The sequence below is a fragment of the Apiotrichum porosum genome, assembly GCF_003942205.1.
Source record: "Apiotrichum porosum strain DSM 27194 chromosome Unknown scaffold_5, whole genome shotgun sequence".
Taxonomy (NCBI): Eukaryota; Fungi; Basidiomycota; class Tremellomycetes; order Trichosporonales; family Trichosporonaceae; genus Apiotrichum; species Apiotrichum porosum.
In genome coordinates this window covers 606,988-631,823 of record NW_021167112.1, presented here as the reverse complement: position 1 = coordinate 631,823, position 24,836 = coordinate 606,988, and the positions used below count along the sequence as shown (strand labels likewise).

General features: G+C 60.0%; 9 protein-coding genes across 9 annotated transcripts; 5 read left to right on the top strand and 4 right to left on the bottom strand.

Moving 5' to 3' along the window:
• Positions 1–438: 438 nt before the first annotated feature.
• On the bottom strand, positions 439–2,065 carry EHS24_007521 (uncharacterized protein; the record flags this gene model as incomplete). Its single annotated transcript, XM_028622880.1, has 6 exons — positions 439–575; positions 637–837; positions 885–1,040; positions 1,120–1,245; positions 1,418–1,619; positions 1,757–2,065. 6 exons carry the CDS (start codon positions 2,063–2,065, stop codon positions 439–441), a joined length of 1,131 nt encoding a protein of 376 aa, XP_028476773.1.
• A 240-nt stretch (positions 2,066–2,305) lies between these two features.
• On the top strand, positions 2,306–3,078 carry EHS24_007520 (uncharacterized protein; the record flags this gene model as incomplete). The annotated part of the gene is made up of 4 exons (XM_028622879.1): positions 2,306–2,338; positions 2,523–2,545; positions 2,811–2,931; positions 3,028–3,078. 4 exons carry the CDS (start codon positions 2,306–2,308, stop codon positions 3,076–3,078), a joined length of 228 nt encoding a protein of 75 aa, XP_028476772.1.
• A 388-nt stretch (positions 3,079–3,466) lies between these two features.
• On the bottom strand, positions 3,467–5,257 carry EHS24_007519 (uncharacterized protein; the record flags this gene model as incomplete). Its single annotated transcript, XM_028622878.1, has 4 exons — positions 3,467–4,083; positions 4,136–4,193; positions 4,246–4,730; positions 4,819–5,257. 4 exons carry the CDS (start codon positions 5,255–5,257, stop codon positions 3,467–3,469), a joined length of 1,599 nt encoding a protein of 532 aa, XP_028476771.1.
• Positions 5,258–6,059: 802 nt separating this feature from the next.
• Positions 6,060–8,460, top strand: EHS24_007518 (uncharacterized protein; the record flags this gene model as incomplete). Its single annotated transcript, XM_028622877.1, has 3 exons — positions 6,060–6,488; positions 6,547–8,152; positions 8,234–8,460. The coding sequence occupies 3 exons, from the start codon at positions 6,060–6,062 to the stop codon at positions 8,458–8,460; spliced, it is 2,262 nt and encodes a 753-aa protein (XP_028476770.1).
• A 1,781-nt stretch (positions 8,461–10,241) lies between these two features.
• SSK2 (Suppressor of Sensor Kinase (SLN1)) lies at positions 10,242–14,901 on the top strand (the record flags this gene model as incomplete). The annotated part of the gene is made up of 2 exons (XM_028622876.1): positions 10,242–10,401; positions 10,454–14,901. 2 exons carry the CDS (start codon positions 10,242–10,244, stop codon positions 14,899–14,901), a joined length of 4,608 nt encoding a protein of 1,535 aa, XP_028476769.1.
• Positions 14,902–16,386: 1,485 nt separating this feature from the next.
• On the top strand, positions 16,387–18,555 carry PAB1_2 (Protein phosphatase PP2A regulatory subunit B; the record flags this gene model as incomplete). Its single annotated transcript, XM_028622875.1, has 2 exons — positions 16,387–16,824; positions 16,948–18,555. The coding sequence occupies 2 exons, from the start codon at positions 16,387–16,389 to the stop codon at positions 18,553–18,555; spliced, it is 2,046 nt and encodes a 681-aa protein (XP_028476768.1).
• Positions 18,556–19,002: 447 nt separating this feature from the next.
• Positions 19,003–20,543, bottom strand: OCH1_2 (membrane-bound alpha-1,6- mannosyltransferase Initiation-specific; the record flags this gene model as incomplete). Its single annotated transcript, XM_028622874.1, has 3 exons — positions 19,003–19,034; positions 19,092–20,101; positions 20,308–20,543. 3 exons carry the CDS (start codon positions 20,541–20,543, stop codon positions 19,003–19,005), a joined length of 1,278 nt encoding a protein of 425 aa, XP_028476767.1.
• Positions 20,544–21,872: 1,329 nt separating this feature from the next.
• Positions 21,873–23,035, top strand: EHS24_007514 (uncharacterized protein; the record flags this gene model as incomplete). The annotated part of the gene is made up of 6 exons (XM_028622873.1): positions 21,873–22,002; positions 22,102–22,271; positions 22,310–22,374; positions 22,425–22,738; positions 22,794–22,959; positions 23,002–23,035. 6 exons carry the CDS (start codon positions 21,873–21,875, stop codon positions 23,033–23,035), a joined length of 879 nt encoding a protein of 292 aa, XP_028476766.1.
• A 138-nt stretch (positions 23,036–23,173) lies between these two features.
• Positions 23,174–24,702, bottom strand: EHS24_007513 (uncharacterized protein; the record flags this gene model as incomplete). Its single annotated transcript, XM_028622872.1, has 2 exons — positions 23,174–23,698; positions 23,752–24,702. The coding sequence occupies 2 exons, from the start codon at positions 24,700–24,702 to the stop codon at positions 23,174–23,176; spliced, it is 1,476 nt and encodes a 491-aa protein (XP_028476765.1).
• Positions 24,703–24,836: the final 134 nt, after the last annotated feature.

Below are 24,836 nucleotides of genomic sequence, written 5' to 3'. Positions count from 1 at the left end.
GGTGCAAGAGTGCAGACGTCGGGTCCGTGTAGCGCAGAGAGACTGCGAGATGGCGGCATCCAAATCGGATCCGGAACGAGTCGTACTGACCCCGTACCGTGGCATGGCATATGGCATGCCGTTTGGCACGTGCAGGCAAGCCCCATTGTATGCTGCACGCTGCACGGGTAACCGTGAGGGAGCGTTTTGCACAGATGTGTGGTACGAGCGCTGTCTGTGTATGGCACACCAGTCCTGGGCCGCCTTGCAATCGTAAGCCGGTCAAGACTGGTAGCCCACGATGTCGCAGTTCCGAATGGTTCCTGTCTGCCTTTCTGATGACCAACGTAGACAAGCGTCGCTCACAGCAGGTGAATGGATAGATGAAAGTAGCATATGTGTGCTCTAGACTACATTACCTCTCGAGGCGCGAGACCAACGGCCATTGACTGCCAAAGACTACAAGATATCCTTCAGGCTGACCTTGCCACTGCCCCTCTCAGCAGGCTTGGGCTGGTTCGGGCTGGGCTTCCAGCCGATAAAGAAGATGATCTGGAACGTGGCGGGCACCGAGCCGTCTTCGTTACCGTAAAGCTCTGAAGCAATGTCAGCAAGCATGCCAGTTTTGGCCACCTCGCGATCAGTCATCAAACGAACCTTTGTAAATCGACTCGGCGGCGAGCAGCACGTCCCTGCTGACCTGGGCCTTGCGGCCGAGGATGGCGTTGCTCTCGCCCATGTCCCTCAGGTCAGCCATGAGCTCCCATATCGACGGGTAGTTGATGGTGATGTCGTCTGTGTCGACGGTGGTGAGGGTGAAGCCGGCACGGTTGAGGAGCGAGGGCGCGTCGGTGGTGTCTGGATAATTGTCAGCTGATGGTATCAAACACTCAGCTTATACGCACTGATCATGGGAGACACGCGGTTCGCGATGCCGCCCCTACGCTCCTGCTCTGCGAGCTGGAGCGCAGTACGCAGCTCAAAGAGCGTGTCGCCGCCAAAGACGGCGCCGATAAAGACTCCGTCGGGTTTGAGGAGATGGCGGATTTGGGTAAAGGCGCCTGCGGTGGGCGTTAGTGAGCTGACACTATGCGGCAGACAGCTCGCCACTTCAAATAGAAACGGTGACGCCGTACTCACCGACAATGTCACCGACCCAATGCAGGCCACCGGCAGTCACAACGGCGTCGACCTTGTCGGCCAACGGCGCGATCTGGGGGTCGTTGAGAAAGTCCGAGGCTGGGGCGACAATGCGCTCGACAGGATCTATGAAGAGTCAGAACAGTCCATGACATCTGCACGAGGAAGATCGAGAGGCTCAGCGTCGTCTTGAAGCTGCAAAGCAACACTGCAAAGCAACACTCATGGCCGTACGGTTCGACACTGGGCTTCAAGTGCTGATAACGTGGTTCCGTCTGCCCAGCACTGCCGTACTCACAAGTAAAGGTCTCGTCGCCATCACGCTCCAGAGCGAGTTTACTCGAGTCGACCATGATGAACCTCCGTTTCTCCGAGCCCACCACACCGGCTCCCTCTGTAGAAGGGTGCAGTGCGTCGCCAACAATGTCCTGGAGCATGCGGGTCAACTGGCCCGCATGCGACGACAGGTCGACGATCGTGGCAGGTGGGATCTTGAGGTCCTGGGATGTCAGCTGAGTTCAATGGAGGCCACCCAGATAAAATTATGCGCAATTAAATCGTGTCTACTCGTTGTGCTGTTACCAAGAGCGGGCTGACAGCACGAGCGTCCATTGAACCATGCGCGGATATGACTCACCTCGATTCTCTCACATATCCTGTCCGCAACCTCCTCGCGCAAATAGTCCAACATCTCAAGCTCGATACCCTCGTTCTCCACAGCCTCATTGACACGGAGCACCGCGCGGTCCCTCTGACGGGCCTTGGCGGGCTCGTCAAATACCTCGTACGGCTTGGTTGGAGGAGGAGTGTGAGGCGAGAGCGTTGCGTAGCCGCGCGCAAGAGATGTCGGCGCAGCGCGCAGGCCGTGAGAGATGGTGGCGGAGTGAACGGTAGTAGGGAGGCGCGCGGCCTGGGTTATGCGTAAGACGCTCCTTGCAAAGGACATTTTGGGCTGGTTGTTGTTGACGAGTAGAGATGCTGTTTCGTTGAACATTCTGGCTCACCTCCACTCGCGGGCCTGTGACCACTCTGTGGAATCACGTTGGCTGGGTGTACAAGTGTGGAAAGCAATTGTCCACGTCATTTTATTCTTCTCGTCACTCGCCTGTCCGCCCGCTCCGTCCCGAGGCTAATTGGCTCATCTGCCATTCGCTCGCTCTTCCTTCCCAACCACCACTCCGTCGCCATGCCCTACACTCTCAAGGTCACCAAGGTCCCCGTGAGTAGCTTACGCGGAAGTCGCACTGCGCACACGTTGGCGGAAAGTGCGGGCCGCGAGCTTGGGCGCGAAGGAATCGAGCTTGCAGCTTCGTTTGCACCCTCGAGCGGCCTGCGCGACTTGGCAACCGTCAACTTATGTGTTGTTCCCGTTCATTGCACAGTGCATAGCTGACTCTCCACAGCACTTTGGCCGCTTCAGCGCCGAGTTCGTACCCCGTCGTTGATCCCCGTGATAGATGCTGACCAGGTGTTCTTCTTGTTCCTCTCATCCGATCTGGTCTTCATTGTCGATTTGCCCCGACCTTGTGTTTCCTTGGCGTCACTCCTTCGTTCACCTCCTCTCGCCTCTCTCGTTTGGCGTGACTCTTGTCATCGCTCCTGCGTGCTCTGGTGTACCTCTGGCCGAATAACACATACTCGCTCATCCTCCACCACTTACGCCAACTTGCCATCTTGACTTGAACCTGCAGGTTCTTCCGCCCCTTCGGCCCCTCGCTCATGTTCTGGGGTGCCGGTGCCGGTGTCGCCGTCTCGCTCTTCATGAGCCCCGTCCCCATCTTCCAGCGTGACGTCCTTCACCGCTTCCCCTTCGTGAGTAGTGATGGAAATCCCCTGGCTGCAGCATCTTTAAACACCGGCAGCCAGTCGAAACGCGCACAATGTTACCGGTACTGACACTGCCTCCAGCTTAAGGACTACTTCACCGACAAGACCCCCGACTGCGACAAGCCCTTCTAGAGAGGTTAAAATAGCATGCATGTGCTTGAATGGTAGACCGAGGAAGAAGCGGGGTAGAGAGGGCGGTTGAAACTGATACATCTGCCACTCACATCTATGGCCCCTTCACCTGCGTGCTTGCTTGGCCCACACTGGCATCTACCAGCCCGCTGATGACCTAGCTGCCCCGGTGCCTACAACCGTGTGACCCAGCGCTCACAACGGTGCGCCTTTCCTCGGCGGATCACCTCATCTCACCTGGACTTCTCAGTTGCACCTGTCTCCACTCGCGCAGCGACAAACCACTTCAATTCGACTGTGCACAGGGTTTCCAGCCTCAAACACTTTACTACATGTCCTAACTACTTTTGTGGCTCTACCTACTGTTCCTTGCGCGATCTTCCCCCATCTACTCTACAATTGAGCTCTGCTCGCTCTCCACCTCCTTGGTCACCATGGCCACGGGACGCTCCGGAGCCCACCAGCCAAACAGGAAGACTAGGTGGCAGGGCGGGCCGACACAGAAGAGGACGACAATCATCCACTTGGGGGACAGGACGTTGACGAGGCCGAAAACGAGCAAATAACCCGCAGCCTCGCAGCCAATCTTGGAGCTGAACGCCACATCGGCCGAGTAGGTGAGGAACGTTGAGAGATACGTCAGGACGGAGACTTCGAGCGCGAGCAGCTGGATGTTGTAGAATGCGCCTGTGAACGACAGGGCAACCTTGTAGTGACTCGGCTTGGTCATGCCAGGTTCAGAGCCGATTCCCTTCTCGCCGAGGTAGTACGTGCCGAGAGCGAGAGCACACATGCAGTAAAACGCCACAACGTAGACGTACATGACCCAGCGGTAACGCGAGGCGACGTAGTTGGTGCGCAGGCGGTCGTAGAACAGTCCAAAGACAATGGCTGCGACAATGGCCCACGACTCGGAGATGGAGTAGATCCAGCCGTTCCAGTCACCGCCAACCTTGTACACGATGACGTTGAACGAGGCGTTGAACCAGCCCTGGGTCATGCCGCCTGTGGTATGTTAGGTTCTTAGGAGCTTTAGCTGCGGGATTGAGACACTTACCAGTAACAAAGATGGCAGGACCGAGGGGACCGTACACTGGGTTCCAGAGCATCTTGACCTGCAGCCTGTCAGCCGGAATAGTGCAAATTGAGCATGTGGCCTGGACGTACGGGATTCCAAAAGTTGTTCTTGACAGACTGCCACTTGCTGCCGTGGCTCGAGGCGCCGTTAAGGGCCATGTCTTGGACGACCGAGTCTTCATTGACGAGCGTGCTCTTGTCGGCCTTGCGGTACTCGACAGTGCCGTCATCCAGCAGTACACGGTGGACTTTCTCGCCATCACTGCCCTCATTCTGGCCGGCAGTCTCAGCCTCGGCAATGCTGCTCTTGACCTGCTTGGTGCGGAACCGGCGACGGAACGACCACGCGTGGATGACGAAACAAATCACCGAGGTGCCACACAGCGAGAGGAAGACGGCGTACTGGTCGTTGTAGTTTGACAGTGATTTTTCAACGGCACCCAGCACAAGGCCACCGGTCCAGACACCGACATGGAAGGCACACTGGTAGATACCGGCGTTGGAGGCGCGGTTGTGAGGTGTCGAGACGGTGGCAATCAGTTGACCAGCCGCAGGCCACAGGAGGCCAGCACCCCCTGAACATTGTTAGCCGTCATTGAATAATCTCCGGCTCCGGCAAGGAGGTAAACCAGAGGCCAGAGGGGAGCAAGAGAGACCACTTACAGCCAAAGAATGCAGCTCCGACGAGGTTGGCAGCGTTGTTGTTGGCAAACATACAAGCGATCCACGTGCCGTACGAAATGGGTCCACAAATCAAGCAAAACTCCAGACCCCACCAGGAAAGGAAGAATGTGGCCCACATTGACGTCACAAAGTACGCCGAGTACAGAACGATGAGGATGTACGATCCCGTGTCCGGGAAACGGATGGTCTGCACGCCCTGGATTGGGTATGACGTGAACAGAAGGAGGAAACCGAGACTCATGACCCAGACATGGTAGTCACGGTCCTGGGCCCAGTGCCACAGCTGGGAGAGGCGGGACCCGCGTGGCTTGAGGTCGACAGGGTGAACATCAACGCCATTGTGTGTATCGCTGCTATCGGAGGAGGTATCCTTCTCGTTGTAGGTGGATTGCGCCCCGTTGGCGACTGTGTCGGACATTATGGGAGACAGCAAGGTGCGGCTGCAGGCTTGGGGGGCGAGTAACTTTCATGCACGTCCCATGTCTTATGATGTCTTGTGTTCTCGCCTATCCATGCAACTTTCCGATCTCGGTGCTGCATCTTTTCCCATGTCGAGATCGAGTTATCCCCCCCAGACATTGGCGAGGGGCGCAGAGGTGGCCGGTGGAGGGGCAAATAAATGCCACTGGACCCAGGTTCTGACGGTGTGTTTTCGTTTCATCCGCCGCCTCATTTTGCTTAGCGTCACCTGCAGCACGTGCATACCGTGATTGATGGCGACAGCGACACACTGCCGTGATCATACTTGTACTTTAACCCCGGTCCGAGATGGTCGCACAGACGCCGAGCCAAAGAGAGGGCCCGCAAACGCGGGTGACGGCGGGGGCGCCACGAGTGGACGGGACAATCAGGCGATTTGCCGTCGTCACGCAATATTCGCCGATAATCGCCATTGCTCGGTCTTCTGGCACAACCGCCACAATCAACAAATGACACATATCGCAGCATCGCTTACCAGGGCGCTCTGCTTCTTTGGCAGTGCACAGTGTGTGCCGGTGACAACACACTCAGGACCATGAGTCAGGATTCTCGTCCGGCTGATGCATGTCCAAAGTACCAAAGTTGTAATCTCCCAAGTGATGGTGTGATGAAAAAGGGCACAGAGGGCCTAAGGTGGGCGTCAATCCAACGTTCCCAGCTCCACCGTCGTCGTTCAAAAGTGACAGACCTCTTCGATGGGTTTACGTTCATCACTATTCTCACCTCGACCAGCAGAAATCATGGCACCCATTGCCATCTCCACCGCAAACGGCCACACCAACGGCCAGGGCCACGGTAACGGCCACAGCCACGCCCACGCCAACGGTCACACCAACGCCAACAGCCACACCAACGCCAACGGCCACACCAACACCGACGGCCCCACCAAGAGCCAGTCTAAAGGTCACTCAGCAAGTGGCATCCCGGTGGCCACCTTCAAGCCTCCCGCCACTACTGTTGCCGGAGTCATCAATGCTGTCGCTTCAGTGTCACTTGAGAGCAAGCGTCCACCACTGCCTCCCCGCCGCGCTGGCAGCGACTCGTCCGTTAACGGTACAGGCTTTGGTGCCAGGAGCACAGGTTCGGCGCCTTCTGTGTCTGGCGAGTCGTCCGGCAGCGAGCTCCGCTCGACGTTCCGTGACGTTGCCAACAGTGTCTGGGTTATTACAGTGAGTCACTCACCCTGGGAATCCAGTCGGGGGAATCCAGTCGGGGCTGACCCAACAGGGCGCCCATGAGGGCGTGCCCGCGGGATTCACCGCCATTAGCATCAACTGCGTCTCCATTGACCCACCCATGATCACGTTCAACCTCGGCCGCAACTCGAGCAGTCTGAACACCCTCACTCGTTCTTTGAGATTTGCCGCTCATCTCCTGGACCACGATGCCGGAGACACTGCCAAGCGGTTTGCACAGTCTACAGACCAGCGTTTTGTCGACACATCCAAGTGGGCGTGGCACGCGGACGGTCTCCCCGAGCTCCACGGGGTCTCCCTCGCCCGTCTGTCGGGATCCATTGTCTCCTTCTCTGCTGCGGGCGACAACCTCCTTGCCCTTTGCCGCGTTGATACCACCGTTCGCCGTGAGGGACGTCCCCTCGTCCACCACCAGGGTGGGTACCACACCCTCGCTCCCCTCGGTGCCGCCGGTACCGCCGGTGCCGTCGCTTCTCCCCGTCCCCGCGATCGCCGCATTTACCTGAACGCATTCGACATGTGCTGTATTGGCCACCAGAGCCCGGGACTGTGGACACACCCCTTCGACAAGGCGGACACGTACAAGGACCTCGAGTACTGGACCAACCTTGCTCAGCTGCTCGAGAAGGGCGGTTTTGACTGTCTCTTCCTCGCCGACGTGCTCGGCACCTATGACGTCTACAAGGGCACGCGCGACACCGCTATTGCCACTGCCACACAGGTGCCAGTCAATGACCCTACTATTCCCATCTCGGCCATGGCTGCCGTTACCAAGAAGCTCGGTTTTGGTATTACCGTCAGCCTGACCTACGAGCTTCCTTATGCTTTCGCTCGCCGCATGTCTACTCTCGACCATTTGACCAAGGGTCGCGTCGCCTGGAACGTCGTTACGGGTTACTTGAAGTCTGCTGCCCTCAACCTCGGCCTCACAGAACAGGTGGAGCACGACGAGCGCTACAACATCGCCGAGGAGTTCATCGAGGTCACCTACAAGCTCTGGGAGGGCTCGTGGGAGCAGGACGCCGTTGTGAAGGATCGCCGCAAGGGCATCTATGCCGACCCGGCCAAGGTTCACGACATCAACCACGAGGGCAAGTACTTCAAGGTCCCCGGCGCGCACCTGTGCGAGCCCAGCCCGCAGCGTACCCCCTTCATCTTCCAGGCTGGCGCCAGCCCCAAGGGCCAGAGCTTTGGCGGTCGTCATGCCGAGGCAGTGTTCATTAGCGGCCCTACCCCAGCATACCTGAAGAAGACAGTAGCCAGTGTGCGCAAGTCCGCCGTCGACGCCGGCCGCGACCCCTACGCCATCAAGGTGTTCACCCTCGTCACCATCATCACCGGCGCGACCGACGAGGAGGCTCAGGCCAAGTACGACGACCTCAAGCAGTTCGTCTCGATCGACGGTGCTCTTACCCTCTACGGTGGCTGGGCGGGTGTCGACCTCTCACAGGTTCCCCTGGACCAGCCCCTCCAGTATGTCGAGAACGACTCGATCCGCTCTGTCAACAGGATGTGGAGCAAGCAGTCTGGTATTGAGGATGAGTGGACGGCACGCAAGGTCGGAGAGAAGATTGCTATTGGTGGCCTGGGACCACTGCTCGTGGGCAGTGGCAAGACTGTCGCGAAGACTCTCGAAGGTGAGTGAAGGGCATTTTCGGTCATTTTTCGACCCTTTTCCCCAATTGTTTTTCTCGGCAGCGTGTGCTAACTGGGTGCAGAATGGGTGGATATTACGGACGTCGACGGATTCAACTTGGCCTACGCCACGTCGCCTGGCACGTTTGAAGACATTATCGAGTACGTCGTCCCAGAGTTGAGGAAGTCGGGGCGCCTGCCACCCGTCGACCAGGAGGACGCTCGTCCCCTCACTCTGCGCGAGCGCCTCGGTGGCAACGCGCATGTGGCACCCACACACCCTGCGTACAAGTACAAGATTTCCAAGTAGGAGCAGTGAGCGCAGTGACACATTTCAGTAGTGTAAAAAAGCAGTCCAAATGCATTATGAGTACCCGGCCGTGGCGGATGCGCAGCAGGCCACTTGTCGTCGATCAGCTGTCAGTTTCATCGTGTATCGTCGACATCATCCTTTGACGCCCGTCACCTTGTGTACGTACACCTTGTGCCCACTTGGGCCTTACTCGGTTTGTACTGTGGCAGCACACGTCGTCTTGGTCGTGAGAGATTGCCAAGAGGCTGCCAGCAGCGCCCAGTGCTTGGTTCCAGGGCTTGTGACTCACAGCCCATCAGATCCCACAGGTCAAGCATACTCCCGTTTGTGGCGGTCCGCCACCTCCCTGTGTCTGATTCCCAGCCGTCATCTAGTCAGCGAGGCCCTCGCAGACACGGCCATTGAGGCTATTCGCAGCATATGCCGCCGGTACCACTGGCCTTTTCCCTTCCAGCGAGCGACGACTACCGCCGCGATTCCCACTCCAGGATATTGCGAAACATGGTCGTGTGGCGTCGGGGGTGTGCAGCTTTCATGGGATCCTGTTGTGAACTCTAAAATGGCCGTCGAGCGCCTTTCTGAGTACACTTTCATGATTGACATGATTGAGAGTTGGACACCATTCAGGCCCCCTTACTTGACTGGCTGGCCGTAGGGCATGCTGGTCTACCGGTAGCAAACGAATGGGCTTTGTCACCTGTTACGCGGGCCACTGCGAAACAACGCAGACCCGACCTCTCGTTCCCAGCCATCCCGTCCGTCTGCAGAACCAGGTTCTCGCCTTACAGACCTCATGACAACGAATGGCACTTTGTCTCAGTAGGCAGTTCGTCACAGTAGGAGGACATCCTCGTAAGCGCGATCTAGCGCTGAATGTGGCGGAAGGCGCAACGTTGGCAAGGGACTTTAAGCGCCGGGTGTACCTTTGGGTCTGCGCCGGGTATACTGCGTCAGCGGCAATGCAGACACAGAGACATTTCGTTGCAAAGGAGAGCGGAGTGTATCTGGCCCGCTGCTGGGCACTTGGAACCTGGAACCGTGTACTTGTCGAACTGCCATGAGGCAATGCGCTGTCCGCTCCACGTCCAAAGCGGGATCTGTGCTACGTGTCATCAGTCACACATGCTCGCGCCAGGCTGAAACGGGTCCCACAGCCGGGGTGGATCTGTATGCTGGGCTACAAGCTGTGATATATCTAGTGTGCCTCGTGTCACAAGTGGTGTGTTATCTTGCGCGGAAAAGGGTCGAGTTGAGAGCACCGCTGGCTAACACAGTTTGATCGTGCCGCTTCGAGATGAGGCTGAACCGCCACTGGCCACTGGCGGGGGCCGGTAGTCATGTGAATGCGCAGCCGGCAGTCGTGGTTCAATTTGGGAGTGCCCCGGGCGTTGATTCACTGGTCATCACTGGATCACTGGCACGCTGAGGGCCTGGGACAGGCTTTGGGCAGCGGCGGCGATGCTAACGGGTGTACCGGGTGTGCATAGGCAAACGCGCGAGTGAGCCGCGCCAGAGTGAGAGATTAGTGGAGTCGTTAGCTGTTCCTAATGGGATGGTTATTAGAAATCTGGGTGGCATTATGAATTCTGTGTCGGGCCCACGGGACTGAATACGTAACTGACCTCGCCGTCGTCACCACTCGGCCCGCGGGCTCAGCGCTCTCATCGCGGTCCATCTGCTTCCAAGGCATCCTCCATCGCTCTAACTCTTTCCAGCATCACCCACCCACTCTACACACAACACCGCGACAAGCAGGCCATTCTCATGGTTGCCCCATCATGGCAGACCGCACCTCGCCACTCGCCTCGCAGCCCTCTATAGCCGACGAGCAAGTGGCCAACAAGGGCCGCCGCAAGGTGGTCCGTATGTTCTCCAACGACTCGTCGTCCAGCGACGAGGGAGCTGCGCCAGAAGCTCTATCCAAAGCTCCCGATGACCGTACGTCGCAGATGGGTGACGTTAGAAAAAGACTAGAAACTGACGATGCCAGACGCCCCCGGTCACCTTCGCTCGTCATCGTTCCCCGGCACTGGCGCCAGCAGCAGTACCTCACCGGCCTCACGCCTGCCGACCCTCACCGCTTCTCAGCCCAAAGTCCAGCGCTCAGCGACGTATGGGCGCGGCGCCTCGAGCAGCACAGCGACGGCCCCGCCACCCATGGTCGGTGGCAGCAACTACACCAACTGGCGCAACAAGTACCGCACAGAGTCGGCGCCGCGGCCCGGCGGTCACCGCACCAGCGTGCGGCGCCCCCGCGGACTCACACGAGGTGAAGCGGACCGTATGGATCGACCTGATCCCGACGCCGACTATGCACGTGCGATGGCTGAGTGGGCTTCTGATGACGACGACGATGATGATCTAGACGGACACGCACACGCCCGGCCGGTCAAGGCGCTGGTTGCCGAAGCTGTGCGCCGCGCAACCACTGGCGACGAGCCAGTGGGACCGTCAGACAGCCTCACACACATTGGGGTCGGCCATCCAAAGAGCCTCATCCTCCCCATACCACCGCCCGACGCGGCCGGCCCAGACACTGCCGAGGGCAAAGAGCGACTGGAATGGCAGAACATGCTGGCTTCCGTGCTCGGCGGCGACATTCTGCGTGGCGAGAGCTACCGAATTGGTGTCGAGCTGCCAAACCACCACTCTTTCCGCAAGACCATTGCAGAGAACCTATGGTGGCAGATCCGTGCCCGTTTGCGTAGCCGCACAGAGGACGAGGAGAAGCGACGTGTGGAGCAGCGCCGCAACCGCGTCGTCGACCCGGTCCTGGAGGAGATTGCGACGTTTTCCGTCAAGCACGACAGTGAGATCTCCGCAATCGACCAGGTGGCCTTCATCTTGCAAAAGCTAGAGGTCATCGAGGGCCTGTACCCACACCAGCACGCGTTCCGTGCCGACAAGCCGCTGTACGACTCGGAGGCGTTCCGTTCCCGCGTGGACGCGTTGTCTGCGTGGTACTCTGTCGTGACACAGCTGCAGTCCCAGCTACACATCTTGCAAAAGTGGACAGGTACAGAAGATCTGGACATTACACGGCCCAACACCACAAAGGAAAAGGCCCTAGTGGGCAAGAACCGTTTCCACCCACTCGACCCCAAGGCGCGCGCCCATGCCCAGCAGCTCAATGACGCCGCCGATGACTCGACGTTCGTCGACCGTGTCCTCAAGGAGGACTCATTGAGTCGTACCTTTGAGAGGCGTATTTTTATGGATCAGCTTGCGACCATCCAGAACGCCAAGGAGACTGTCATTGCCCATTCCCCGCTCTTTGCAGAGCTTCACCTCCCAGAGTTTCTGTACGAGCTCCTGCGCATCATCTCCTTTCCCGGCCGCCTCATTATCGAGGCCCTCAAGACACGTCTCCGCGCTGCGGAGCGTCTCACCAACCCGGATCTCATTATTATCGACGACATTGCCGACTCGTTCCGCAACTCGGTATCGCTCGCCATCATTATCCGCAAGCAGTACGAGGAGATTGTCGCGCCAGACCCAGAGAACCGCTGGAACGTTCCCGACTCGTTCCCATCGAATTACCGCGAGGTCATTCTCAAGTGCATCAAGATGCACTTTAAGCTCCTGCACTGGAAGCTGAAAAGCAACTCCAAGGCTGTCTACTTCCGGGACACTGAGGTGATGGAGGCCGAGTGGGAGTTTTTGTACGACGCTTCGGAGAGTATCGAGGGCGTCGACATTGTTGTCGCCGAGACGCTGTGCAGCCTGGCCAACAAGCTCATGGTGCGCGTGTCGGCCTATTTCGAAAACTCGCTCCACCTCCCCATCTCTATCGACGAGGTCGAGGCCGACGACGCACGCAACGGTGAAGGACGCCAGTTTGAGCGCCAGCCCATGACGACCGATAACATGATCAACTGGTACTCGAAAATTCTCGACTCTATCAAGATGCGGTACCGCAAGCTGCAGCGTTTCGCTCGTCGTTTGACCCAGCGGTTCGAGAACTCGGCAGAGTACATCATCGAGGACGAGGACACGGACGCGCTCATTGAGAGCCTGCACGAGTCTGGCCACTTCCTCGTGTACACCAACGTGTTCGAGGAGCAAGGCACGTACATTTTCGCCGACGGGTCGCTCTGGGACCGTCCAGGAGACGTGCACCAACTCTTGTTTCGCGCCTTTGCGGTCAACCTCTCGTCGAGCCACGGCCGCGGCCGTGGCAACACGCTCCCCGACCCGCACAGCGAGGACGAGGACGAGTATGAAGACGACATGGCACAGTACCTGCTCCTCGTCTCTCCACGACAGAGCTTTGCGTGGACTGGCGCGGTGATGACGCTTGACGTCGGCGAGTCCAAGGCGGTCGATTTCGCACTCGAGGACAGCCGTATCCGCCTGATAGCCGACGGCGTCATGTCGCGCCTCACCTACTGCAAGCTCGTCTTCCAGCGCTCATTCCTGGACCCCGAGACGCAGGACCCAACGATCCACCTGCGGTGTATCATCGAGGCACAAGCGCACTTACCAAAAGTGAACCGCGAGCTCAAGAAGATTGCGCGGTCTGGCCTGCGGCTCTCCGAGAACATTATCGAGTCGGCCACGCATGTGAGGCGTAACCTCCGTGGTGCATCAGGTACACAAGACCTCATTGAAAACTACTACCTGTTTGCGTCCGACCACGGGCACCGCGTCGCCATCCACATGGACCACGTGCAGTTTGCACGCTTCAGCCGGTTGCTCATGCGCCTTGCCATCTCGTGGGTGAGCTTTATCTGCGACAACTGTGACCCCACCGACCGCAAGACGTTCCGCTGGACTGTCAATGCGCTAGAGTACGCCATGCTCATGACCCGTGGCACCAACATCTTGCACCTCAACAAGCAAGAGTTTGCCCTCCTTCGCGCCAAAGTGGCCAACTGCATGACGCTCCTGATTTCGCACTTTGACATTCTTGGCGCACGGTCGTCCATCGAGGCCAAGAAGGAGGCCGAACGTCTCGAGACGATCCGCCGCATGGCCCAGCTGTACGAGCAGGATGTGGAGAACGACTGGCTGCTGCCGCGCACCCCATCTCCGGCTGCCCAGTCCAAGATGGTTCAGGCGCTCGACCGCTCGCTCCGCATGTGCCGCGAGGACCGCCTCCAGCTCATCCAAGCTGTAGAGGAGCAGCTGGGTGGTCTGCGGACCGACCAGCACCTTATGGGTCGTGTCCTCGACGAAGAGGTCAGCGAGGACCGTGCGCTCGTCTTCCTCGCCGCGAGCTCGAGCAACATTTCGCTCCGTTGGCAGCAAGGAGGGTTTATCGGCGGAGGTGCCAACGGATCCGTCTACCTCGGCTTCAACCTCGACTCGGGCGGCATCATGGCTGTCAAGGAGATTCGTATTCAAGACGTCACCAACTCGCCCTCGCTCTACAAGGCGATCAAGGACGAGGCCGACGTCATGCAGATGCTCTCGCACCCGAACATTGTCGACTATTACGGAATCGAAGTCCACCGCGACCGCGTGTACATTTTCGAAGAGTACTGCCCTGGCGGGTCCCTCGCCGACTTGCTCGTGCACGGTCGTGTCGAGGACGAGGACGTGACCATGGTCTACGCCTGGCAAATGCTCCAGGGTCTGCAGTACCTCCACTCCAAGGGAGTCGAGCACCGCGACGTCAAGCCCGACAACATCCTGCTGGGCGCCAACTCGGTGCTCAAGTATGTCGACTTTGGCGCTGCCAAGGTCATCACCAAAGTGAACCGCACCATGGCCAAGACGCGCGCCATCTCCCGAGGCGGTACCAACGAGGCCGGCGCGGCCGTCATGAACTCGCTGGCTGGAACACCCATGTACCTCGCCCCCGAGGTGATCAAGGGCAAGTCGGGTCGACTGGGAGCGTCGGATATCTGGTCCATGGGCTGTGTAGTGCTTGAAGTGTGTACGGGCCGCAAACCGTGGTCCAACCTCGACAACGAGTGGGCTATCATGTTCCACATCGGTATCGCCACGCAGCACCCGCCCCTACCTGAACCGGGCCAGCTCTCGGATCTCGGTATCGACTTTATCGAGCAGTGCCTCACCCTCGACCCGCACCAGCGGCCCACCGCCGCCGAACTGCTGGCACACCCGTGGCTCGCGCCGCTCATGGACATTTCCCTGCCGGACGTGTCGCCCACGACCTCGTCCCTCCCATCGGTGCTCACGGCCGCAAGCCTCGACGCACAGGACGACCTGGTGTCGTTTGCGTCCACCCCCACGTCGCAGGTCACGCCTCCAGCGTCCATCGCCGGCCTGCCGGAAGAGTATGCCGAACTGGCGGCCCATCTGTCCGAGGTGTCCGTGTCGGGTATCCCTGGCCCGAGCAAGCTGTCCGAGAGCACGGTGGCAGGATGTCCTCACCCGAGTGTCATGTCGCCGCAGCCCGTATCATCCGACGACACGCTGCCTGACATGGACGAGGAAGAGGGCGAGGTCGGCGCGGACGCTGGCGTGTAGTTGTTTGTGGGTTGACCATGCCTTCGTTTCTTCTCCCTTTCGTTCGGTTTCGTGAAACACCAAAACTCCTGATTCTTCTACTTTCGACAACTTCTCTTATTTCTTTGGGATTTGGGGTCTCTCTTCCTTTCTTAGTCTTTGTTATCTCTCTTCCTCGATAACCGCGAGGGGATGAATGTGTGTGTGTGTGTGTTTGACAGGCCAGTGGCCAGTGGGAGATTGCCACAGTCGCAGGGGTGCCTGCTGCAGAAGCCTACTGACGCAATGGGAAAACTGCTGTTGTGGCTGTCGCGACAGCTGGTGTTGTTTCCCACGAGCCCGAGCCCGGGATCACATGCGAGCTCTCGTCACTACTGACCACCGAGCACTGGATCTGTTCCTTCTTCCATGAGCCCCCTCATGACGAGTATCGTTGTGCCAGGCTCCTTCCTATCCCACCTGCGTCGTCCCACACCCTGCACGTCCGCACTCGTAGAACGCCTCAGGGTCAGAATACCCCACAACCTTCATCTACTGGCCAGCGATTCGGTGCTTCGCACCACAGACGATGCCGGAGATGACAATCTGTCATGACGGGCAATGTCTCCTGCGTGACTACTGCCACTGCCTCTATCGCATCCGCATGGCTGTCTCTCCGGCAAGAGTGTTTGTGGGTGCCATTCTTGTCTTGCCTACGCGCCACTTGCACGGTCACACCATACTCTTTGCCCAGGATGCCACCAACCGCCATAACTCCGCGGAAATACAAGCAGTGGGAACCCAACAACGCGCATGGTGTGTGTGAGACGGGGTGACGGGCGGGAGCAAAATTCTTTCACTCAGAGCGGGGGCATTTGATCTGGCTGGCACCGGCGGTGGGCTTGCTGGGCTGGCTCTGCTGGGCTGGCTGGACGGCGCTCTGGGTCCGCTGGGCTGGCTGGCTGCTGGCTGGGGGTACGCGCGCACTGTGGGCGGTCCTTTTGTGCTGGCAACTTGCATTTCTCGTCTTCTTCAACTAGTTTTACACGAGACGTCAACTAGTTGCATCTCAGCGTGAGTACAGCCCCCCCCCAACCCACCCCCGCACACCACAGACAACACCCTCCTCGCCCCCCATCCCCATCCTCTCCCCGCCCCTCCCATCTCTCACGCGACCTTGCACCTCGCGTCCCACACGACCGCCATGCCCTCCCCTACCTCGCTGGCGGGCGGCGAATTTTCTCTCTACTGTCTCCTTGCGACAAGGCCAAAGCTGACCCACACCCCCTCCTCCCCTTCACCGCGACGCGTATACGCCACCTTATCTTGCACTCGACACCCCCGCATCCTATCGCCTATTGTGCCATCGCATCACAAACCCCCCCCTTTCGCCTTCATCACCATCCATCTAGCCTCCCAAAAAACCCACGTCAACGCTTGCTAAACCTACGTGGTCGAATCCACCCAGAAAACCCATACTAAAAACATCAACCCCACCGAGCCCAACCTCGAAAAACCGCATCCATCATGTCGTCCGAGACCGCCCCCGCCGCTGTCGCGCCCACCTCGCCCAAGGCCGCTGCCGCCACCCCCGCCCCCGCTGCCGCCGGTGAGGCCAAGGCCCAGCCAGCTGCCGCTGGCCAGCCCGCTACCTCGGCTTCGCTCTACGTTGGCGAGCTCGACCCCTCGGTCACTGAGGCCATGCTCTTTGAGATCTTCAACATGGTCGGCCCCGTCGCCTCCATCCGTGTCTGCCGCGACGCCGTCACCCGTCGCTCGCTCGGCTACGCCTACGTCAACTACCTCAACGCTGCCGACGGCGAGCGCGCCCTTGAGCACCTCAACTACTCGTTGATCAAGAACCGCCCCTGCCGCATCATGTGGAGCCAGCGTGACCCCGCTCTCCGCAAGACTGGCCAGGGCAACATCTTCATCAAGAACCTTGACGAGAAGATTGACAACAAGGTGCGTAGCGAGAGACGAGATGCCGTGATGGCGGATGAGTGATGGGAGGATGGCGCGCGTCGCGGTTTCCCCCACCGGAGAAAAAAAAATGTATGAAACACCCGGCTGACTGAATTTCAACAGGCCCTCCACGACACGTTCGCTGCCTTCGGCAACATCCTCTCGTGCAAGGTCGCCACCGACGAGAACGGAAACTCGCGCGGCTTCGCTTTCGTCCACTACGAGACTGGCGAGGCTGCTGACGCCGCCATCAAGTCGGTCAACGGCATGCTGCTGAACGACAAGAAGGTCTACGTCGGCCACCACATCTCGAAGAAGGAGCGTCAGTCCAAGGTCGAGGAGCAGCGCGCCAAGTTCACCAACGTGTTCATCAAGAACCTCAACCCCGAGACCTCGCAGGAGGGCCTCGAGGAGATGTTCGGTGCCTTTGGCGAGATTGTCTCCGCTGCCCTCGCTTCGGACGAGGCTGGTTCGTCCAAGGGCTTTGCCTTTGTCAACTACACCTCGCACGAGGCCGCCAAGAAGGCCGTCGACGAGCTCAACGACAAGGAGATTGAGGGCCGCAAGCTCTACGTCGGCCGTGCCCAGAAGCGCGCCGAGCGTGACGAGGAGCTCCGTCGCCAGCACGAGGAGCGCCGCCAGGAGATTGAGACCAAGTCGGCCAACATCAACCTCTACGTCAAGAACATGGACGACGAGTGGGATGACGACCGTCTCCGCCAGGAGTTTGACTTTGCCGGCACCATTACCTCGGCCAAGGTCATGCGCGACGAGAAGGGTGTCTCGCGCGGCTTTGGCTTTGTCTGCTTCTCGTCGCCCGACGAGGCTACCCGCGCCGTCCAGGACATGAACGGCAAGATGATCGGCACCAAGCCCCTCTACGTCTCGCTTGCCCAGAAGAAGGAGGCCCGTCGCCAGGCCCTCGAGTCGCAGATGCAGCAGCGCAACGCCCAGCGTCTCCAGTACGCCGCCGCCAACGGCATGGGTGGCCCCCAGGGCTACATGCAGCCCATGTACTACCCCGGCCCCATGGGTCCCTACGGCGGCCCCATGATGCCCGTCCGTGGTGTCGTCGGTGGCTACCCCGGTGCTCCCCCCATGATGGGCGCCCGCCCCGCTCGCTACCCCCCTTCGGGCCAGCCCGGTGCCCCCGTCCCCATGGGCTACATGCCCCCCAACGCCGCTGGCTCGTACCCCGGCATGCCCCCCAACTACCCCGTCCGCCCCGCCGGTGGTGCTCGCCCCCCTACCGCCGCTCCCGCCGGTGCCCGCCCCTCGGGCTCGTCGCCCGTCGGTGCCCAGCAGGGTCTCCCCCGCGGCCAGATCCCCGCTCGCCCTCAGTTCGACGGCCAGCAGGGTGCCCCCGCTCCTGCCCGCCTCAACGCCCAGGCTCTTGCCCGTGCCCAGCCCGTTGAGCAGAAGCAGATGCTCGGTGAGGCCATCTACCCCCTCATCCACGAGTCGCAGCCCGAGCTCGCCGGCAAGATCACCGGTATGCTCCTGGAGATGGACAACGCCGAGCTCCTCCACCTCGTCGAGTCGCCCGCCGCCCTTACCGAGAAGGTCGACGAGGCTCTCCGCGTCCTTGAGGAGTGGGGCAAGAACGACGAGGAGGCCGCCGCCGCCGCCGCTGCTGCCGCTGAGGGTGCCGAGGGTGCCGCCGCCCCCGCCGAGGAGGCTGCCGCCGAGGCTGAGGCTCCCGCCGCTGAGGCCGAGGCCAAGGCCGAGTAAGCTCGTCCCGCAGGTCTTTCTGTACATCTAGAGAGTTTCCTTTGAGTCTACGAGTTTTTTTCTCCCTCATCCCCACCGCCTCTTATCTTTTTTTCACCCCCACCCCCTTCCCCCCCGTTATTTTTTCCCTCTTCTTTTTCTCTCCAGTAGACCATTTGGCTCGTGCAGTTCCCTCCAGTGGTGTGTACGATGGTGTGAGGGGGGGCTGAATATGCAACGACGTTCTCTCTAATGCGAATCTTGGGGCAGTAGGGTGATACTGACAGGTGAGGTGAGGTCACCGGTGGCTCGAGTGTGGCAGGCAACAATGTGACGGGTGCGTTCCGGTGTGTGAACACTGGTTTAGTAAAGCCCAACCAACGCGCTGTTGACCAAGCTCCCATGCATACAGTTACATAAAGTCTGTCCAATATAAAGCCAGATATTACACCTTCTCTCGCAATCTCCTCACGCTCCGTCGCCCTTCCAGCTGCCAGCGACTGTACGTTAGCACCAGCTCTACCAAAGACACAGATGTGACAGCTAGACAGACTCACAGTTGTGCACCACGTTACACTGTGGCGAGTCCCTTCCCTCGGCCTTGAAGTCGGGCTGGCCGCCGGGACTGAACGCCGTGATGGGGAGCACGAGCACGTCGCCAATACGGATCGGGTGGTCGAGGCCGCGCAGGCGGTGCCACGAGACGCCGTACCGCGCGAGGAGGTATGCGAGGACTGCGTCTGTAAACGTCGCTGGGCCCGTCCACTCGACGACGCTGAGCGCGTCGCTGGTCGGGCGCGCGAGGAGGGCGTCGGCCTCTGCGGGGCGGTCGTCGCTGCGCAGCGCGTCGGCGCGCGCGTGCCGCGCGGTGTCCCAGTCTTGCACGAAATGCGTCGAGTTTACAATCCGGCGCGTGACGTCCAGGAAGATGGGGTGGTGCGGCGCCGAGCTCAGTGTCCACTGGCAGATACCCCATGCGCGGGGCCAGTTGACGCTCCAGTTGTCTTGCGGGAGGGCGTGAACGTCGACGTCGACGGCGACGATGACGGCCGGGTGTGTGCTCAGCGCCGACTCCCAGTCTGGCCCGTCCGTGTGCGACAGGTTGAGCAGCTCGACGTTCAGGCTGCCCCACTGCTCGATGGGGCGGACGGGCCGCGTGTCCGTGTCGCTGTACACGCCGCCCTTGACCAGCGGCAACAAGTAGCGCAGGAAATCGGCCTTGAGCACGCCGCGCGGCAGGTAGTCCCACGCCCAGACCACCTGCGAGTCGCCAAACGTCTCCTCGACCCACGCCTGGGATTCGGTGTCGTTGTAGAAATCCAGCGTCCACCCGTCGGCGCGGTTCATCGACTCCCACAGCTGCGTCTCGGCATTGTGCGCCGACTTTTTGTCCGTCTGGAAAATGTTCTTGTAGCTGATCATCGAGGGCAGTTGGCGGTGTGGCTGCTCCGGGGCCGCGAGCAAGCGGGCGTGCGACGGCGGCAGCGTATCGTGCAGCGCTGTCAGGAGCGGTGTGTGCAGTTTGGCAGGCAACGAGCGCGCAAAGCTGTCCAGCTGGGTGTAGTATCTGTCGCGCGCGGATATCAGCCCATGTTGTCAAGGATCCAGAAATAGCAGAAAACATGAAACAAAATGGGCACAGGACTTTTCCTTCGTTGTGGGTTTCTTGCCGGCGGCATAGCTTTTGGCCGTTATGGTCATCCGCCATGCCTCCGCTGCACTCTAATTTCCGGTATCCCATGTCCTTCCTCGTTTCCGCATCCTTGCACTCACAGCCTTGTACCTTGTTCGTCGGCCTCGAACCCAATCTTCATCCTGCCGTCCGCGAGCGGTCCCGGATCCAGGAGACTGTCGTCCGTCTGCTCCCACCCCAGCTGCTCGCTCACCCCCCACATGTCCGCCTTGGCGTCGGGCAATGTGTCTGGCTTCTGCCACACGGGGTACTCTGCCGCCTCGACCTCGCCGAAGCGCAGGTGCACGCCAGCAACGAGGGCCATGGACACGAGCATCGAGATGGCAGTGACGATGAGGATCCCCCGCCGGCGTTTCATCGTCGCTGACAAATGACTGATTGCGTGAGGGGAATAGATGGGCGAGTGCGGGGAAGGCGAGTTCGACCGCGTCGGTGGTGCCGAGTTGGTCGGGAGGGCCGTATACCCTCTACCGCTCTGGGAGCTGACCCAGTTGATCAGGCTGGACATGGTGGTGGTGGTGGTGGTAGTGGTGAGGGGGAGTGATTGTCGAAGAGGGGACGAGATGCGACAGTGGGAACGGGGTATATATCAATGATGCGTACTGGGCGTAGCAACGGGGCCCAAGGGCAAAGGGCAAGGGCACACACACGGGAGACGTTTCCTGCAAGCTTGAGGCCTGGATGTGTCGTGTGGTCTCAGTTGGCCGCCGGTATCGGAAGCTGCTTGGAGACGTCGCCAGGCAATGCTGCAATGTCGTGGGTGTCGCAGCCTTGTCTCGGACGCGTCGAGTGTGCTACCAATCCCTGGGTTCCGGGGGGTCGGTTGCTGAGTGACAACGAGACACGGCAACGTGTAGCCTGCCTGAGCTTGTCCAGATGCTGACGACGAGCAGGAAGCTCCAGAGAGCTGCGTAAGACACACGACACACCATTGTGGGGTAAATTCTGCAAAGCAGGACAGATGGGCAGCAGCAGCAGCAGTGCGCAGTGCACTAGGCGCTCGTGCTCCGCAGGCGCGGTCCAGAATCATAGCAGCATACCTGTAGCTAGCTGGTCCGCGGCGCAGCGTTGGAACCAAATGTTTGACTGCGCGAACCAGCATGACGCAGGCACAGTCGGCACCGCTTGTCCTTGATATCCCTTTGCTGATTTTTTAGTTTCAGTCACCACCGCTTTGTGCGCCTTGAGGGTCCCATTTGGATCATGGGGGTGAGCGTGCAGATGGCGTGTTGAAGCATCTTAGTGCCTCGAGTACCCTACAGTAGGTCAACGTTGCTCCCCCTGGAGCGCAACAAGCTGTCAAATGCGAGCGTCTGGATACGTTCTCGGGTGGTTGAGTGTGGCGCTGCGGGACAATGTGGAATTTTGAGTAGCAAGGGCACAGATGAAAGGGAAAAACACGCCGTGCAGCCTGAAATTCCAAAGATAGTGTCGTTTTGGGCAAGGGATATGAAAATGGACGGCCCAGGTTATACCCATATATCACCCCATTACCTCGTTATCAACGTCCCATCACACGTCATTTTGAGGCCCCGCCATCACTGAACGCAGGCGATGACCGAGCGTCCACTGTCTTCTGGCAACAGTGGCCGCTCACTCATCACTTGACAATCAACCCATTCTCTCACCACACACGCACGCAGCAATGGCAGAGAGCGCGTCTCCCACATGTCCTCCTGAAGCTGCTCCACAGCCCGCTGCGGGATCCAGCACGGCATCGACAGCTGCCAACGACGTGCAGGTCTTTGCACCTCCCACCGCCGCCAATGCACCAGGTACGTCATCAAGCCTGCCTGCCTGCCTGCCTGCCTGCCTGCCTGCCTGCCTGCCTGCCTGCCTTCCTTGCTCCTTCTGTATATTGACCAGCACCGCAGCCGAGGTCCCCGACGCATTCTTTGAGCCGACCATCTCGGACGTGCAGCTCTACCAGGCATCCGTGTCCGGCCGGAGCAGGCAGCTGAACGACGCGCCGCTCGTGACCGCCAAGCACCGCGAGGCCGAGGCGGCCGCCAAGGAGCAGAAGAAGGCAGCAAAGTGGCCCACAGTGAGATGAATTGCACTGGACTCGTATCTGACAAACAGACGACCATCAGGATACGTTTCTCGGACGGCACGCAGATCCAGAAAGTGTTCCCGAGCACGTCTCCGTGGGTAGATGAATACCGTTGTAACGAACCCATGCTGACCCATTCCTCAGTATCCAGCCGGTGTACGCCTTTGTCCGCGAGTCGCTGTCCGCCTCGGCGCGCGAGCAGCCGTTCACGCTGTACCAGCCGCCGCGCACGACCTTCCCCGAACGTCCGCCGCCACCCAGTGCCGCGCCCGCAAAGCGCAAGAACCCAAACGACAACCCGCTGATGAAGACGCATATCGTGGCTCCGGCAGGCTACTCGCGCGCCGCGCCCAACGCGGGCATGGAGGGCGGAAAGGGCGGAAACGAGAGCCTGAACCAGCTCGGCCTCGTGCCCCAGAGCATGCTGTTGATCAAGTGGGACGACGCGGCCATGAATGGTGAGTGTACTCTGCCACAGCTTTCAGATTGTATTTGCGAGCTGACAGGTGACAGGCTCGGACGTGCCCGCCCCACTCACCGACGAACTGCGCGCCAAGGAGGCCCCCCTCCCCGCACCTGCGACCAGGGAGCCCGAGCGCAAGCCCGCTGACACCGCGGGCTCGGCCTCTGGCGAGAAGAAGACCCTCACTGGCGCTGCTGGCGAGGTCAAGATGCCAAAGTGAGTTGGGACACACTCGTGATGTCAACTGACACTTCTCAGGTGGCTGCAGAAGGGTCTCATGAAGAAGAAGTAGGCTGCACCATTCGCATGCGAGAGGGCTAGAGTTTCTTTTCTTTTCACAGATGTTATATGTATTTGTTCCATGGTCTCACATACGTTTGAACAGCACAACATGTACAGATACTCCCTCCCTCCCTACCCGCAAGCTACTTTACAGGCTCCACCACTTCTTGTGCGGTGCATTGGCGGCATCGTGTGCGGCGCCGACCTTGAGCCCGCCGCGCTTGCCCGCCTCCTCGTCGTGGGTCTGGCGGTATCCGACAGCCACTTTACCCTTGGTGGTGTTGACGACCAGCTTGCTCTGGTTATCGCGCGAAAAAGACGCATAGCCCGCCACGAGCATGTCGACATACCCGTCCTGGGCATGGAGCTCGTCGGGGATGTGTTTCGAAATCTTCTTCATGATGTGGTGCTCGAGCGACGTCTCGAGGCGCCCGCCCAGCCTGCCGATGTGGCCCTTTACCTGGCGCGCGCTGGGCGGCGCGAGAGACGTGGTGTAGAGGCTCGGATACGTGTTGGTCACGGCCGCGAGCTGCGGGTACAGCACCGACCCCCACTGCGGCGAGTGCGGGGCCGTGATGCTGATAGGCCCCACAAAGGCGGTCGGGAGGAGGACGAAGACGTCGGCTTCCGTGTTGATTGTGAGCTCGATTTGGCGGTTCGGGTCCAGGTCGCACTGGAAGGGTCACTGGTCAGTTGTTGCCCAACTAAGGGTAATATCCAACTCACCACATCAATGTACACGCCGCCCGTCTTGGACTCGACGCTGACCCGCACATTCGTCCTGCCCCTCGGGGTGACTGGGGTCGGCTTTCCGTCCGCGTCCGTCTTGGTCTCCATGACGCCATGCGTCGCCTCGTCAATGCTCGCCAGCGAGAGCGTAATGGGGCCAGATTCAGACACAAAGCGCGCGTCGGGAGGCACGACCCACGACTGAGCGACCTTGGCGTAGTGGTGATGCGCGGACTCTCCGTGGCGCCCGGCAGCAGCGGCCGCTGGCGCTGGGGTGGGCCCCGACGTCTCGGCGGTCAGAGTGTTCGTAGCCGGTGTGACAGTGGGTGCAGAGGCCGTGCTGATGGGCGTCTGCGTCGACGAAGTCGTGGGCGCAGTCGACGTCGTGCCCTGCGGAGTCGCGTACGCTCCCATGCCCGTCAGCGCGGCCTCGGTTGCGGCACTGAATGCGTGGGGCATGTGGAAGAGCGTGTGCCTCAGGCAGGGGTCCAGATAGTATGTGCCCGTGATGGGTGTGTCGGCATTGACAATGAGCTCGGCCTTTGCCACGGCCGCGGGCCGTGTTGTCGAGTCGACCTTGTGCGCGCCAGCAGGCAGTGCAGCGGCGGTGGCGGGGGACACCGAGGGGATCGTGGGCGGCAGCCTGCCTGGTGTCTGGACTGTCTCGCCGTCATGGCCGACAGATGCCACAGCAGCTACAGCAGGATTGATCTTGATGTCCATAGGGTGCGCCGGGGTCGCTGTCGCTGTCGCTGGGGCTGTGGAGGCTGGAGTCGCGACTGGAGCCGATGACGCCGGAGTAGTGACGCTGGCAGCGACAGGGGCATGCCTGGGTGGAAGGGGTGGGGCATGGACTGCTGTCGTCGGAGAGGCGGCTGCGGGCGCAGAAGCCGACTCGGAGGACGGCACCGCGGCAGTGGTGGTCGGCGTCGGGTTTGGGTTGGCCATTGTGAGGGGGTTTAGTTGATCTGGTATCCGTGATCACGTCCCGATGTCCGTAGAGCAGCACAATGCTTGGGATCAATTGAGAATGATGACCTTTTGTGGGACGTGAGAAGCAGAGGAGAGAGAGGATGGGGAAA